Source organism: Lissotriton helveticus, chromosome 1_1 (assembly GCF_964261635.1).
Source record: "Lissotriton helveticus chromosome 1_1, aLisHel1.1, whole genome shotgun sequence".
In the NCBI taxonomy this organism is placed as follows: Eukaryota; Metazoa; Chordata; class Amphibia; order Caudata; family Salamandridae; genus Lissotriton; species Lissotriton helveticus.
In genome coordinates this window covers 567,515,949-567,533,472 of record NC_136057.1, presented here as the reverse complement: position 1 = coordinate 567,533,472, position 17,524 = coordinate 567,515,949, and the positions used below count along the sequence as shown (strand labels likewise).

The window sequence follows — 17,524 nt, the reverse complement described above, 5'->3', positions numbered from 1 at the left end:
GAATGTTCTAACCTGGCCTTCAACCTGGGTGGCAGGGACTTACCAAGTGCTATGAAAGGGTAGGGGTGACGGGAGGTACCAATAAGCGACTTGAGTTACAACACATCATTCTCCCTAGGGAGATAAATAAAGTAGAAGAACAGAGCGTGGAAGGGTGGGGCAGGGAGAAGAAGGGGGGGAAAGACAAAGTAGGGAGGTAAACAAAGGAGTACTATAAGAGACACAGCATGAGCAGGTCTTATGCAGAAGACCACAAAACATTAGTAAAGGTGCGAGTGAATAGATAAACGGATTCACTTCATGCAGTATTGTCTGTGCCAGAGCGGAAATGATCTTTGTCTGTAACTTTTCCTACTCTGCCCCTCAAACTTCCAGCTATTGCCTTCTGCAGACCTGCCTTGCTCTACTATGTGCTCCCTACCACTGACAGGAACAACCTGGTCCTGACTCCACATCTTCCCATCTTCCATGACCACCACATTTCCTTTAACTTCCCTGATCTTACTCGGGGAAAAGAATTTGTCTCCCTTAGTGGCAAGTCTTACTGGCTTCTTTATGTACACACTCTGTCCCTTCTCCAAGTTCCTCTCCTTTGCACCCCATTTCTTGTTGTCCCGTCTTTGTATTTACTTTGTTTGAGTTCAATCTTCTTGCTTGTCTCCTCCTGGTCAATCTCCACCTCTGTTTTCTTTCTCAACGAGCTGGGAGCTAATTTTGAACTTGCTTTTCTTCTTCTCAGAAGCTCAAAAGGTGAGTGTCCTGTAGTAGCATTTGGCATGGTATGGTACGCCCACAATCTGTCTCTTAATGCATCATCCACATTTACTCCTGATTTGCTAGCCATTTGTATACATTCTTTCAGCATGCGATTTGCTCTTTCCACTTTTCCGTTCGCGTTAGGGCAATATAGAGGAGTGGGGACATGGGCAATAGATTAGTCCTTTAGAAACTCCTTCATCTCCTCCGAGACCAGTTGAACTCCATTGTCCGTTACCATCGTGGATGGAATGCCCTCTCTCGAAAACACCTCCTTTAAGAAATTGATTAGAGACTTCGTGTTAATGTTATGCACCACCTTGTGGGTAATCCAGTTGGAGTAGTAGTCAATTAGCACCAACAAAAACCAATCCTGAGGACCCTTACCTTGAATGGGACCTGCAATATCAAAACCCAGTTTGTCCCATGGTGCCTTTGGAACTTCCACAGGGCACAGGGGTGCATGTTTCATCACTTTAGACTTGTCACTTAAACTGCATGCAAAGCAGTCTTTAACTTTGTCTTCCATGTCCCTATCCATGGCTGGAAACCAATACTCCGAGCGTAGTCTTGCTTTGCTGAGACTGCGGCCCAAATGGCCCTTGTGAGCTAGATCGATAACCTGGTTTCTCAAACCTTCAGGCGGAACCAATCTTCCTGATCTCAGAATGAATTTTTCCTCCACAGAAAGATTGTCCCTAACATTCCAATATGGTTGGATTTCAATGTCAAGATCCTTGCATATTTCAGGCCAACCTGTCACGATGTACTTCTTTACTCTCTTTAAGATATCATCTTGCTCCATGTGTGCATTCTATTCGTCTCTGTTAAATGCTGCTAGATTTACTTGCAGAATATTCTTTCCGATATTTTCCTCCTTAACATCACCTTTGATGGGCGCTCTCGATAGGAAATCCGCCACCTTATTTTGTTGACCTGGAATATACGCCATTTTGAAATTGTAGCCTTGCAGCCCTAAAACCCATTTGGCTATGCGCTGGGTCATATTCTCCATGTCTTTGTTAGTGAACTTTGAAATCAAAGGCTTGTGGTCTGTATGCACCTCAAATGGAACTCCCCATACGTAATATTTGAAATGCCTAATAGCCCAGTAAACGGCTAAAGCCTCTTTCTCCACTGTAGAATAGTTAATTTTAGGACTTGTGAGCGTTCTGGATACAAAAGCGACCACTTTGACTTGGTTGTCAACCCTCTGGGCTAACGTCGCTCCAATCCCTTTATTGCTGGCATCAGTCAAAATTATGGTATCCTTTTCTGGATTGAATTTGCCAATGTATGGTGCCTGGATAATAGATTCCTTTATGTTGGTAAAAGCTGTGTCTTGCTCAATTCCCCAACTGAATTTACAATCCTCCTTGATTAGTTCTCTTAGAGGATGTGACTTTGATTAATTTGGCCATGTATTCTGCTAACCCCAAAAACGACATGACATCCTCTCAGTTAACAGGTGTGGGGACATCTCTCACTGCGTTGACCAGATCACACTTAGGCTTGATTCCCTCTTCGGAGATAGTGTGACCTAAGTATTCCACCGAGTTGACTCCCAGCTTGCACTTGCTCGCTCTCGTGGTGAACCCGACTTACTTTAATCTCTCCAATACTCCTCTTGTGTTGTCAATGTGTTCATTTTCATTTGTTCCATAAATCAGGATATCGTCTTGAAAGCACATTGTTTTGATGCTGTCTTTCAGAATATGTTGCATTACCCTTTGAAATGTTGCAGCGGCAGATGCCAAACCAAACGGCATCCTCTGAAATTGATAATTTCCAAATGGCGTCGTGAAAGCTGTTAGAGACTGAGACTCCGGGTTTAATTGGATCTGGTAATACGCAGAAGACAAATCCAGGACACTGAAGAACTTTGCTCCCTGAATAGTACTTAGCATTTCAGTTATCCTCGGCAGGGGAAATCTATCCACCTGGATGTTGGCATTTAAGTCTCTCAAATCGACACAGAGTCTTATGTTACTTCCTCCATCCTTGGTCGTGATCACGATCGGGGCCAACCACTCTGAGCTTTCAATTTCCGTGATGACACCTTGGCTGACCAGTTTCTCCAATTCTTTCTTCAATGGCTCCCTCATGCGCAGAGGAATAGATCTGGTCTTGTGTACGACAGGTTCTGCCCCTTCTTTAAGGACAATTCTGTGCATGTAGTTCTTGAGCACACCCAGAAATGAGAAATGAGAAATGAGAAAATAACTTATAAAGCGCACTGCGGCCAAGCGGCTTCCTGGCGCTGAGGATCACATCCATATCTACCAAGAGGGCACGGAAGGGAGTTTAGCCAGGAAAAGCCTGAAGAAAGAAGAAAGTTTTAAGAGCTTTGCGAAAGTGAGAAAAAATGGGGATGGAGCGAATAGAAAGAGGAAGAGTGTTCCAAATCTGAGGAGCCCGCACAGAGAAGCGGGTGCCACCAGTGCGGGATTTGCGGAAGCGGGGGACGTGAAGAAGAGAGAGGGAAGAAGACCGGAGAGAGCGACTAGGGGCGTGAGAGGAGATCAGCGAATTAATGAAAAGAGGAGCGGAGCGGGCGTGCGCCCGAAAGGCCAAACAAGCAAGTTTGAACTGGGACCTGAAATGAACGGGGAGCCAGTGAAGGGTTTTGAGGGCAGGGGTGATATGGGAAAACTTAGGAAGACGAAGAACAAGACGGGCCGCCTGGTTCTGGATGGCCTGGAGACGACGAGTCTCGTAGGCAGGAATGCCTACATACAGGCCATTACCATAATCCAGGCGGGATGTGATGAGGGCAGTGATGATGACTTTGAGGGCATCAACAGAAAAATACCGGGAAATTTTGCGGATGAGGCGGAGGGAAAGGAAACAAGAGGATACAACAGAACTGATGTGCGCATGCATAGAAAGATCATTGCTGATCTTGATGCCCAAGGTCCGGACAGAGGGGACAGAGGCAGGAGGGGAACCAAAAGAAAGGGGCCAATGGGCTGAAGACCAAGGATTAGAGGGGCCACCAGTGAGAACGAGCTCTGTCTTGTCCGGGTTGAGCTTCAAGTGATTGAAGCTCATCCACTGGGAAATAAAGACAAGAGTAGAGCTGAGCTTAGGAAGGGAGTAAGTGGGGGAAGATAGATCAAAGACGAGCTGGAGGTCATCTGCGTAGTTATACACCGAGACCCCCAGCTCAAGAAGCGGGGAGATAAGAGGGCGGATATAGAGATTAAAAAGAAGAGGGGAAAGAGAAGAGCCTTGGGGTACCCCACATGTGACAGGGAGGGGGGGTGCAGAGAAATCTGAGAGGTGAACAGCCTGCGATCGTCCCTGAAGGAAGGACGCGATCCAGGAAAGGGCAGAGCCCTGGATGCCCGCTGCGCTGACACGGTCAAGAAGGATGGCATGATCGACCGTGTCAAATGCAGCGGACAAATCCAAAAGGACTAAGGCCTGGGGAAGATTACTATCGGCCTTGCCCTTCAGTTCGTCCAGGACCGCAAGGACCACACCCTCAGTTGAGTGGCCGGGACGAAAGCCAGCCTGATGAGAGGCCAGGATGTTATTCTCCTCTATGTAGGATGAGAGGCAAGATGTCACGTAGCTCTCAAGAATTTTCCCTAGATAGGGAAGAAGGGAGATCGGCCTAAAATTCGATGGAAGGGAGGGATCCAGGCCAGCTTTCTTCAGGATAGGAAGCACGATGGCAGACTTAAAAGAAGAGCTTGTCGCTAAACACCTCCTTGAATTCTGAAATTAAATTTTCTGCCATATTGGGAGGTTCCACCAAGAGTACTTGCTCTCTGTTGTTTGGATCTAATTTAATCCCTAACTCCTTTTGATGCTTGCACCCCAGAAGACTTGAACCCCTTGTAGCTACATAAACTTTTCCTTCTGTATGCCTGTCCTTGAAAGAGATCCTCATTATCGCCATGCCTTCTAAGGGGATGCGTTCTCTAATGTAACCCGCTGGGCTAATGTCAACTTTATCTAACTTAACCTGGTGTCTTGCAAATTTGTCATCAAAAATACTTTTGTCAACCAGTGTAAAAGGAGAGCAGGAGTCAGCATAAACTTTAAATTTTTCACCATCTAAGGTTATTTCACATGTTGGGTAAACATTATCTTCATTGACATTTTCATCATCCACCTGAAAAATGTATGTTCTCTCACCCTCTTCTTCTCTTTCAACATTTTCTATAGCATTAACTTTTTGACCAACAGTTTTACACACGTTTGAGAAATGCCCCCTCCTATTACACTTTCTACAAACCACATTTCGCGCCGGGCACTTCCAATTGTTCGCCAAATGATTAGGGCTTCCACATTTAAAACAATGAAACCCTTCATTCTTTCCACGTTGATTTCCCTTGTATTTTTCTCCTACCTTCCAAACCGTTTCCCCAGCCTCAATAACCTTTCCTTCATTCTTTTCAGTGTATGCTCCCTCCCGTATTTTCATCTCTTTCATGCATAACGCTGTGTATTCCAAACCCTTCGCTATAATTAGAGCCTCCTCCAAGTCAGGATTTCTAGTGAGCAATTCTTCTTGAATTTTAGAGTCATTAGTACACCTCACTATCTGGTCTCTAATCATGGAATCAGTGAGATCTCCAAACTCCCAAGTGGCACCCCTCAAAACAGCTACATACGATGTCACCTTTTCTTCTTTCTTTTGCACCCTCTTGTAAAACTTGTGTCTCTCTAACACAACATTCATTTTTACTTTAAAATGCTCTTCTAATTTTCTTAAGGTATATTCATAAACATTAGGACCTTCCACTTCTTCCTGTTCATCATCCACCATTCTGCCTGTTATGTCCTCAAAAACTTTCCTTCCTTGAATGCCTAAATTGTGGAGCAATATGTGCTGTTTCCTAACATTGTTATAATTGCTTCCCCCTATCGCTATTAGGTAAGACTTAAAAATACCTTCCCACCTCTTCCATGGGATATCTGGCTCACCCAACTCATTTAGGAAAGGTGGTGGTTGACTGATACCTTCTCCCGCCATTGCCATGTGTCGAAAATTCTCCAAGCTGAAAACTCCTCCCCCACCAAGTGCTAATAATAAAAAACTTTAATCAGGCAATACCCAGGGAGGAGGTGACAATCCCCAAAAATGATATGTGTACACTGGACTGCCCTTGGCCCCCCTGGAAATCACTATATAAAGTTTCTTTTTTTTGTGTGGAGGAATATTGACTTCTAGATGCAGAAAGCTAAATAATAACCTGCAAGACAAACCTCAGACGAAATAAAATTAATACCTTGGTACAACTTCCCTCAAACCACAGGTATTTATTTTTTTATTACTAGGCGAAATACTCCTCTTCACTTCAAATCTGATAAAAGTCCTGTTTTCATAGCAACTGTTTTTTCTGGGAAGACTTTTCCTTCAACCAATTAATTCCGCCTAAGGCCAGGAGGCGGGAACTTCCTAGAGGAAGCAGAATTCAGTCACCTTCGGGGATGCTGCGCTCTCCTCTCAGGCGTCGACGTCTACCCTTCCACACATTTCCTGAGACGATTTCAAAGACCGCCTCACAGCAGACGACGGTTTCTCTCACCCACGCCGCAATGCAGATGACTTCGCGAATGAACATGAGAGCGACTGCTCACGCTGGCATGAAATCCGCAGCTCGTAACAACCTCAGTACAGGCAGGGCGGGCGAGGCAAAAAAAAAAAAAAAACACACGTCTGCCCCGCCGGGGGGGCCCTCAGCACAGGGAGCTCTTCAGGAAATACGCGTTCACAAGACGAAACGCTCTACTTGATCACCTTGGCAAGAAAGCAACAGGCTCCTTGAAAGATCGGGAAGGGAAATTTCTGATAAATCACTGTCCCGATGTCGGTACAGAGCACTGGCCACAGTCTCGACTCAACCACTCACTCTCCACAAGAACTGCGCCGAAACGCCAACGGACAGGAGGCAAGTCTTTGAGCTGTAAGTGAATCTCAATTTCTTATTCACTTACAACGTGTTCCCGCAAAGTTTCTTTAAATGTCAACAATCCGCTTTAATCTCCTGCATCGCTCACCTCACGCCGGGAAAACAGGTTCTTTTCTCGATCAACTTTTCCTCTGATGAATGATCTGTACATCAACCTCCTGTCAAGCGTCATCAATGGCCAGGGAAGGGCACTTGAAGAAAACGGTCCCTGGCACAGCCTCCAGACCCCGTCGCCACCAAAATGTAGTAATTAGGGTCCAAACAGCCTTTGGAGTAAAACCAGTTTATTAAAGAATAAACAAACGATGCCCCCGGCTTGACAGGATTCACTCAGTAGCCTCAAACAATGAACGTTCTAACCTGGCCTTCAACCTGGGTGCCAGGGACTTACCAAGTGCTATGAAAGGGTAGGGGTGACGGGAGGTACCAATAAGCGACTTGAGTTACAACACAAGCCTATTGGCTTTGTCAAAGAGTCATTACAACAATATATAAGGCAAGCTAGTAGGGTTTTCAAGAGGCCACCACATAATATAATGCAAGTCTTTTGGCTTTGTCAAGGAGTTAACACATTATAAGGACAATAATGACATACAAAACCACCATCACTGGAATTAGTAACAATGTTTAAAACTATGCAATAATGTTTATAAACGCATTGCAATGTTAACCGAAAGTATTTGTCTTCAAGATACATTAAATAAAGCGTTGGTAATCAATACATTATGTATCTGAGTCTTTCTTTGCACACTTCAGGCCACACAAAATGAAGCCATAGACCCAGTCACAAAAGGTCCCCACACTTCTCAGCTGTAGATCAAAAGCTCCAGTTCTGGAGGGCTTTCAAAGCATGGGTCATTCATTCAATGACCCAGGTGGCTTATGGGTAGCTTCTAGCTGGCTTGCAAGTGGGGGCTGCCACATTCAACGGAAACACATGGAAATTATGGTGGAGGTGGCCAAGCCCCTCCTTGGGGCACCACAAGGACTAAAGGATATTCAAATGAGTCTCTTGCAGGGTAGTATTGGGGGGCTCCCTCCACCAGAACTGTGAATATCTACACAGCAGCTCTCTGGCTGTGCTGAAGCTCTGGTAGCCTCACATCGCTTATCGTTCCTTTTTCTCTTCGTTTTTTTATGGGTGTCCTGATCCTACATGGGGCACCCCCTGCCTCCTCTCTCATTAGGGCAGCATGGGGCAAATGCTCATGCTGGCTTGCCAGTCCTGCATGCAGACCCAGTCCTCGGAGGCCACAAAGAGCTGAAAGCACTTCAGTGCTCTAGCTCAACACCTTCTCTCTCCTCGCTCTCTCCTCAGAGGGGGTGGGGGCCTTTGTTTGTTATTGTGGGCAACAGGCATGGGGTTCTGGGGCCTGCCATGAATGTGTCAGCCCCTGGGAAGAAGGGGATCCAAAGGGCACCAAGGGAGTAAAGGGAGGGGGGCCCTAGCCACTCCTATTTCTGAATAGAAAATCAAAACAGAGTTTGCACGATGTCAGAGGTCTTGGCCCTCCCAAGAGGAAATCATGAACGTGCAGTAGAGCCCCCATATGCTGTGTAATTTGCGTTAGTGTAAAAGTATTTTAACCGCTATATCTCATCTCCCTTTGGGCCAATTATAGTGAACTTTGGCTTGTGTTACTCATGGGGGTAAGCTCTAGCCAACAGAAACATTTTAAGCTGGCCTTCCGGCCTCTAAAGGGTTGCACATTGTGGTGAGCTGGTTCTACTGGCTCCATGAGCAAGCTTTTTACTTTCCTGGCTCCTGGTATTCTCCAACTTGCCCTCATGGTGTGTAAGCATTTGATTAATGTTACAATGTGCCCAGTGATTCCATATGACAGCAGCCAGCCTTGCTACAGAGAAATATTTTGGGGGGATACTTCACTGAAAGTACATTTTTAGCTTTAATTTCTTCATGTTTTACTTTTAAATATCATGCACGTTGCATTATTGGGCAGTATGGTGTACATATGGGTTACTCATTAATATTTAAACGTAAGGTTTAGCTTTGACAAAACAGTTTCTTTGAATGGTCACATTTGCACTTAAAAACTGCCCCAAGCAGGTTTACCTATGTCCAGCTACCAGGATGCATACGATTGTGCTCTCTCACACATGAGCGCACATTCATGTGCACATGTGTTCATGTGTAGCCAGCTCAGGGTCCCTTACCCAAGCTGATGTTTGTGTTGCCCACTGTTTCACTCCAGACAAGAGATGCCGTCATGCAATTTAGGCTTGGTCCGGCTCCAGTAGGAAAGGTAAATTTCGAACTGCCACACCTGCTCCCCTCTGAAACAGAAACAAGCAACTCAAGAATGTTTTCTACCTATTTGGACCTTATTAGTGAGGTGCAGTTTGATTCCTATGGCACAGCGACCACACCTCAGCAGACCCATTTAGGTTGTTGCACTGAGGAAAATGAAAAGGTAGAGCGCTTTGTTATTTGTTTTATTAAGCTGTAGGGTCCTGGGCCCAGAGACAGGTCATTCCATTTGGTGGGTGAAATACATATTCCCTTAGAAGCTTAGACTATTTTTTAAAAGGATTCTATGTAAACATTTCATTATTTGCCTCTAGATTTTTTATTTTATTTTGATGGCTGGGTGGATAATAATACGGTAAATTAGTGTTGCGATTAAAGACTGCTAACAGGTAATATGTGTACTGTGACAATTATTATCTTCCTTTGATATTGCTCCTCCATGTATGTGGGTTGAACATTACCGTTTTATATTAAGATGGTAATAAATATAAATTTTGTTTGTCCAAAATGGAGTGTTGTGCTTGCTACTTAATACAAAACAAGTTAAATGATGACTGTGTAATAATATATTAGTTTATTTTTATTGAACTTTTCAGTGTCATTTCTCTACCGATACTAGTGCCAATATATGCATAGAGCAAACATTCATCTGATCAGACCCAAGTCTGCTACCTATCGGGAAGCTAAAATAAGAGTTTTATAAGTCTCCTGTATTATAAAATGGGGATCTAATGTTGCATATACATTGTAGAGAATCGCTCTTTCGATACTTAGTATAATTATGGATGTGATTTTTCCATGTTACACTATTCATGTTTTCAATGAGTGTTTTCTGACATTTGGTAGCTCTAGGAATTTTGTAAAATGTTGTATTTATATATATGTGAGTGTAGCAATATAAAATTTAGGCACTTGATTGTATAGCACACTGGCCTTAAGCAGAGTGCGTCTCATTAATTTTATAGCCTTACAAGTGATAATAGCAATAATCACGTATTTGAAACAAACCAAATACTATTTTTGCATCACAAATTTCAATGCCATTTCCGAGAAATCCAGCATATAAATTTACTAAAAAGCAGCCTAAATAGCATATAACAGCATTTCAGTCTAGTTTTGATAGGTAATGGTTCTTAAAAACACCTCAACAGGCTACGATGTACTTGGGAAAGTATGTGTTTAACTATTGCATTGGCAGGAAAGAGTGGAAATCTAAACTCTGATGCAATGGGAATGTATTATCTGGAATGAGATATTTTTAAAAGAAATGAAACATCCAAATGTATATAAATCACCATTACATCTCAATCTATCAATCAGGTTATATGTATAAAGCTTAACACTTGAGAGGGTATCCAGCTGCCTGCTGCAGCTAACAGACGAAGAGTCAGGTCCTGAGCTCTTCCCTGAAGTAGGTCAGCGAGGGTACGGACGTGGAGGGGGATGGCATTCCATGGTTTGTCAGCAAGATGGGATAAGGAGCCTCCTGGTGTAGAGCGGCAGCAGCATATGGAGGTATCTGTGCGAGGGCGAAGTGTGCAGAGCGGAGTGTCATGGGAGGCTGATGGAAATGCAGGCGTTGTTTCATGTAGGCAGGAACTTGGTTGTGGAAGTTCTTTGGAGGCGTGGGCAGAAGCTTGAACTGGCATCTCTTCCAGATCGGGAGCCAGTGGATGCCTTTCAGGTGCTGGGTGATGTGTGTCCTCTTGGGCAGGTTGAGTAGAAGTCTGCCGCAGTGTTCTGGATCCTCTGGAGACTTTGCATGAGTTCGGCGGTGGTGCCCACATAGAGTGCGTTGCTGTATTCCAGTTAACTGGTGATGAGGGCCTGTGTCACAGTCTTCCTCGTACAAATGGTAAGCCACTTGAAAACCTTGTGGGGCATGCAGGGCGATTGCAAGCAGGCTGAGGAGACATCGTTGACCTGACGTTTCATGGAGAGTTCGATGCCGAGGATCATGCTGACATAGGTTTTGCAATCACTCTGATATTTATTAATGAAACCAAATTGGGACAACTGGTTTAGGTGCTTTACAATCATTCAAACGTTTGCCATTTTTCATCAACTATTTATTACAAGTTTTGCTCTAAGCTACCTATTTACCATACAGTCAAATACCTTTTAGTAATACTGAAGTTTAGAACACATTTCATTACATAATGTTGTGTATTGGTTCTTTGACAGTTATGCGAAATTCTATTTAAAGCCTATATTAAAATGACTATGATACGAAAAGGGCCTTGGAATCACTTAGAAGCAAATACTTCATAAATTGAAATCTATGACACTGAAACATCAGGCCATCGAGGAAAATAAGTGAAAAATGCTGTTCATTTCTAAATGTATCATGCAGTTAATATAAGGATTTTTGACCTTTCAGATCAATAGAATAATCTTTAAATATCTCAAAGAAGTGGAAAGTTTAGGACATTTTCAAACCTAAAAATGTACTTAAAGCTGTATTACATTCAACAAAACACCCTCATCAGAATCTGGGGAAGGGAATTTCAGAATTCCAAAAGAATTAAGTAGTGTTTGAAAACAGTAACCAATTACATTACAAACATGCTGCTGTTACTCTATCTTTCTAAATTGGTTGCTGCTGATGGAATTGTTGACTTACTTCTGCAGACACTCCTCATAAATGTTTTAGGATAATGTAGGTTCACCAAACATGACACGATGGACAGGGATGTGGCCCGAGTAATTACCAGTGGCTGAAATTAATTCAAGCAACCCACCCATCACTTTTTTACATACTTCAATGATTGAACAGAAGCACAATCTTGTCCTGATTTGACCAATACTTCATGTTTTCACTGAGTATAAGTATAATGAAGCCATCATTCATCTATGAAGTTGGTCTCCTATCATAATACTTTAATCACAATGCAACTAAGTAAATTAATAGATTTTCCTCCGAACAAGCATCCACAGCCTTACTTAAAGCATGAGCCTCTATTACATAAAGGGTCACATGTTAGATACATCTTTTATTAGTCAAAAATATGCAAAACCTACCTTGGGGATAGCCAGCTTTTCTCCTTTCTCTGGACACTCTTCGGAGTCAGAACAAGTATAATTTTCATTGCAAGACACCAGGGTATTTAGTCTTGCCTTATGAATTGGTTGGAAGGTCAACTGTGTGCTGAGAAGATTGCTGACTGCTCTCAAGGAGGTGATTATATTCGGAGGAAGTGAAGGATCTGCCAGCAGGTCTGTAATGAGCCCATGGGCTTCTCCCATAACAGCAATATCCACAGTTATGCTTGTACCTGAAGACTGAAGAAAATGGCAATGTATGGTAAAATATATGTTGTGTTATTAAGCACAGGATGACTTTAACACTTTACAATGATACAACAAACACAAGGCTTCAGGAAAATGTCAAGATACACCGGTAAAGAAACGGAAATACAATTCAATGTCAGGAAATACCCTTTGAACAACAATATAGAGTGCTCAATTGCAAAATTATCCATTAACCTTAGTGACACTGCTTAGTTGTTAATGGTTTTGTGCCACATACAAACAGTGTGTATAGTATGCTTTTAAAAAAAAACTGAATGTTAAATAAGTTTCGGGTCTGGTGATTGTAACTATCAGCTCAGAGCATAATAAATGACAACTATGACATTATCTACAAAACAGAGTTATATGATTCATAAATAATCAGCAGTATAGTGACATGACCCTACGACCATAGAAACACTTGTCAACTATGGTAAACACAATTTTACCAATCCATGGTAGACATTTACAAAATATTGGCTAATTTACCTGCATTTCTCATTGACACTTGTCATATTCACACACATGATAAATTATGTGTGTGCATGAAAATAACAGAGAATGCCAACTTAAGCATGTTACTCTTTTTGTAAATGTACACCACCGAAGGTATGAAAATCATTAAAGGAAGGTTTCATTTAGCAGGTGTTAAATAAACACTGCGGGCAGGGTTCAAAGTTCATTTATTGGGAAAACAAACAACCTAATCTACAAGATTCAACAGATAATGTCAGAGCCCTTGCTTGCTTCCAAGAGACTCTGTAAACACATTAATTCATAAAAAAACATCTATTTGAGTAAATGTTTAATTTTCCATGTACCATTTTCGCAATAATCACTCAGCATCACCTGCATTTCAATAACAACGTTATGAAAGAGCGTCATCTTAGTAGATCTTAAGAGACAGGATACGTTTCAAAGGGCAAATCTGCCTGGATGAAAACAAATGACACCCGATGATGCACTACGTAAAATGAGAGATGAACAGACACCAAACAGAGAAAAATCATGAACTAGAGATGCCAGTGTACCTTGACAGAAATAATTTTAAAACAGAGAATTTACTCGTGGAAATTGTAGGAAATTCTTGCAAAAACTACAAATACTGACCGTAGGTTAACAAGTACAATACCGACTTCCATGCTTCTTTCATAATGTTTTAAGAAAAATCAAGATCACCAACAGTAATCCATTTTCAAAGTTATGAGGAAAATGATTTTAAATGTAACAGTGTAGTTTTTCAACATTGTCTGGGAGGCTGGGAGTTCCATCTTATTAAAGCTTCGCACAACTTCTTAGTGTTGATGTATATTAAGCAGTGCACAACTATAGGAGAACGGGACAATAGATGCCCACAACAACTTGAGACCAACGTAATTCCTGTGGTTCAGGTTTAAATTAATAGTTGAAAATAGTAGTCTTCAAGTCAAAGAATCCCCTCTTGCATTGTTACCCACCCTTTTTATAGTGAGGCACACACTAAACGGCCATCCTGGCAAGTTCATCCCTCCTGTCTGATATTAATGTTGCATAAACAATTGCATACACTTAAGATAGGGACACACTAACGGAAAAGAAAAGAAATAGGATAAGAGTAATACTGCATGGAGTAATGATGACACAGTATCTAAGAGCTAATGCAGCTCCCAGAGGCAAAGTTATTAGTGCACCTAGAATATTATTGGAAGTCCCTACCTACCATAAAGAATGAGCCCAGATAGCTTGGCCCAGATTGTGCCTTAGATTGGTTAGATGTACAAACCAGTGAAGGAGAAATGAGAGCTACAGTCACAGCTTTTAAGAAAAGGCTAGATAAAATTAGTTTAAAAAATGAATTAATATAAGGAGTTTCTCACAGTCCAAAATAAAGAAACTCCAGAAGGATGTCACCGGTTTTTCCTTCAGTAAAGTATACTCTTACTCAACCCCTGAATACAAAGTACAAACAGACTTTAATTCAGATCTAACTTGCACAAACTCCTTAGACAATAGTGCTACTGATTCAGAAAAATGGGGTAGTGATAATGAATAAAATGGGGCAACAAGGAGGAGACCCTGGGCATGACCCTGGAAAGGGTAAAACTACCCACCAGCTCTTCAATACTTCCAACACCTGTTTCTCCTTCAAGGTCAAAATATGATGCCATGAGGTCCCCCTTTCATTTAATGGCTCCTCCACAGTTCCCAAACAATCAATGCCCACCTTTTTCAGAGGTCAGGGGTGCATGGGAAGTAGAAGAAAAGACAAGAGAGGTCAATGGGACTTGAAGGACACTTGCATATTCACGAGGAGCAGGTTGCATGCATAAAAGGGACCAAGCACATGGAAACGTAGTGACTAACCCGACCAACAAAACCCTTACGGAGACACAAGTACAGGTAATAAAAAAAGGTATTTTTTTGTGCTAACACCTGCTTTTTAAAACTATCACCTACACTGTGAGCTAGCATTGGTTTTTAGCAAACTATGGCTGAACGCTTATTTTGGAGACCGGGATTATAAAGCAGAAACCTCTATGGCAGGCCAAGGTAAAAAATCTACGTACTACCCAGCTACACACACCACTCTAGTACAGCTAGTCACTTTTAAAAAGGCTGTATACAGGGAAATTGAAAAACTTGATGCCAACACAGTAAGGACGTTTTAAAACTTAAGCAATGCAGAACGTGTTGAACTACAAAATGACACTAACGTTATGATAAAACCTGCTGATAAAGGCAGCCGCATAGTCCTACAAACTACCCGTGCATACAGAACAGAATGCCAAAGATTACTAGGGGATGAACAGAACTACAGGATCCTAGAAAGAGATCCGACTCAAACAGTGAAGGTAGAAATCGCCTCAATGATCAAAGAGGCAGAATGTGAAGGGTAGAATAACAAATAAGAAGGAGACTTCCTGCCCTTGTATACTGCCATGATTTTATTTCTGTTGGAGTCAGTTTTAAGCTTCCACGCTAAGAGTTGTCCGCTATTTTCCCCCTACTCATAATTTGATAAGCAACTGGACTGCCACCTTTTCCTTACCCTATCCTCCAGGTAGAGTGCCAGGTCGTATTTCTTTTTTAATATTTCTCCCATTGCTTTGCTTTGTTTTGTTCATCCTCCGAAGATGCGGCTCCCCACCTTACCTTTTTTCTAGTTTGTGGGCTACAAACTGAGTGATTTTAATACTTTTCTCCTTATTCCTGCTTATTGCTAGACCAATTAAAACCCCTCTAAGCACGGCTTTAAAAACATCCCAAATTACATGGCTAGATATTTCTCCATTAATATTATCTTTAAAGTAATTTACTATTGTCTCTCTCGACTTGTTGATGGTCTAGCAAAACAGTGAGATCTAGTGTCCACATTTTCTCGCCAAGCAAGAAATTATGGCATAGGTCTAGCTGGACTAAAGAGTGGTCAGAGAGGTGGGCAGGCACATGAAGCATTTTTTTCACCTTTTTGCTTAATAGTTTATCTATTAAAAAGAAGTCAATTCTGGAGGAGGAGCTACGCTCGCAACCAAGATGGCAGCATAAGCTCCCGGCTCCGCCGGCCTCCGCCAGCAGCTCGTCAATCCTGACATTTATCCTGATTCTGCACCGGACTCCCGTCTAGCTGAAGAGTTCCTGAGTCTGGAGGTGCAATCCCGAGATTTCCATCTTTTCGGATGATGAAGATATGCCGTGTTTAATTCTCGGCCTAACCCAGTGCGAAAGCCGGGGCCTCAATTTTGAATCCATCCGGGCTGGAAGTGAACAACATCGGCCGCGAGACTTGGGCCATGTCCGGTCCCCCGAAGGGGAGTATATCCTGACTGGTTTGAATGGCGATTTGATGGTCGGTTGAATCCGAGGACGCAGCAGCGTGTTGCACTGGTTGCCGTGGTCGGGGGTCCGTAGCCCGGAGACTTTGCTGCCCGCCCTGGGTCGACGGGCTCGGGCTCTCGCCGGAGGCGACGGTGTCGATACTGCGAAACTGAGAGCGCCCACTATCTCCTTCGGCCCTACATGTGCCTGTTACCCCGGAGTAGTCGACCTCCGGGGTTCAAGACCTGCTCAGCAGATTTGCCAGAGGGGATGGAACGAGTGGAGACTACGCCGTCGTTGCTGACCGTAATGGCCGCCATTGGAGCGGTCCACTCGAGGGTCACCGCCATCATCCAGAAAATGATTGAAACAGCAGACTCTATCAGTTTGACACCGGATGCCGGCCCTTCGATATGTCTCCAACAAGTTGTGTTCCCTACGGAGCAGGTTATGCCTGCGATTGAGGGCCCCGTGCCAATGCCAGATCTGGAGTTTTTTGACCGTCCCCACGCAACGGCTAGTAAGCCAGTGACTACCATGAGTTCAGTACGTTCAATGCCGGCACCGCTCGAGATGGACAGAGATCTTCCTTTACGCCTTACCAAGTTTTTCAGAGTCTATTGGAGCGATTCATCGTCCTTTTCCTCTCTGCTGGTGCAATCTCTTTCCTGGGACTTATCTTTGGTGGACGGTTGTTTCCGTTTGACTTGTGGTCTTCGAATATGGATGTCGTGGCTTCTTTCTGGCCAAATTGACTTTGACATTATCGAACATTTTACTTTTCTTATTGATATGGCGGTCCGAGCGGAGAGGGTTCGTACGAAAAGCCGACGTGGCCAAGGTTGATTTGATTGTCTGGGTTTGACGAAAGGGGTTCATTCGATGCGGGACTTGTAGATTATACTGATGTGGGAGTCTGGTGATTCTTTTAAACTCCCCCGACTGTTGTAATCATTACTTAATATTGTTCTATTTATAATCGGGGGGGTTTTGCTTCTGGCGGGGGGTAAGGGAGACCGGGGGCCTGTTTGTTCTCTCCTCCTCCACTTTCTTTCTCCCTTCTTTTAGGGCAAGTTCTGGGGCGACAGGCACGCTGCTAGTGGGGTAAGGCTGTAGCCTCTGCAGGGGTGCAGGGTGGGGGGTTCGGGGGGGTTTTGTTATTTTGTCTTTGTTTAGTTCTATGGCCTTTTTTTTTCTTTCCTTTCCTTCTTTGCGGGAGGTGTGTTGTATATCCTGGATTGTGTTCCTCATTCATCTTGGTGTCTACTCTGGTTCTACCTATCCTGAGTCGTGGGTGGAAGGGTTTTGCAGATTTTAGCTTATCGAACTGATCGTCCATATTGTCTCTCCTGTTCCTATATTACATCCTGTTGGTATTTTTCTTTTTACTTCCATGTACCGCTTGCTCTGCATTTCCTTATTCACCTGCCAAATGTTGTAATGTACTTTAAGTATGACACCTGATTTATCTACCGTTTCCTCCTGC

The 17,524-nt window shown here is 43.2% G+C and overlaps 1 protein-coding gene across 3 annotated transcripts in view; it reads right to left on the bottom strand.

The window, feature by feature from the left end:
- Window positions 1–17,524, bottom strand: part of PDE3A (phosphodiesterase 3A) — a 1,456,379-nt gene that overhangs the window by 383,974 nt on the left and 1,054,881 nt on the right. For all 3 annotated transcript variants that reach the window (XM_078674052.1, XM_078674054.1, XM_078674053.1), the window contains one exon: window positions 11,974–12,234. In XM_078674052.1, the coding sequence (XP_078530178.1) occupies window positions 11,974–12,234 (261 nt within the window). The remainder of the gene's footprint in view (window positions 1–11,973; window positions 12,235–17,524) is intronic.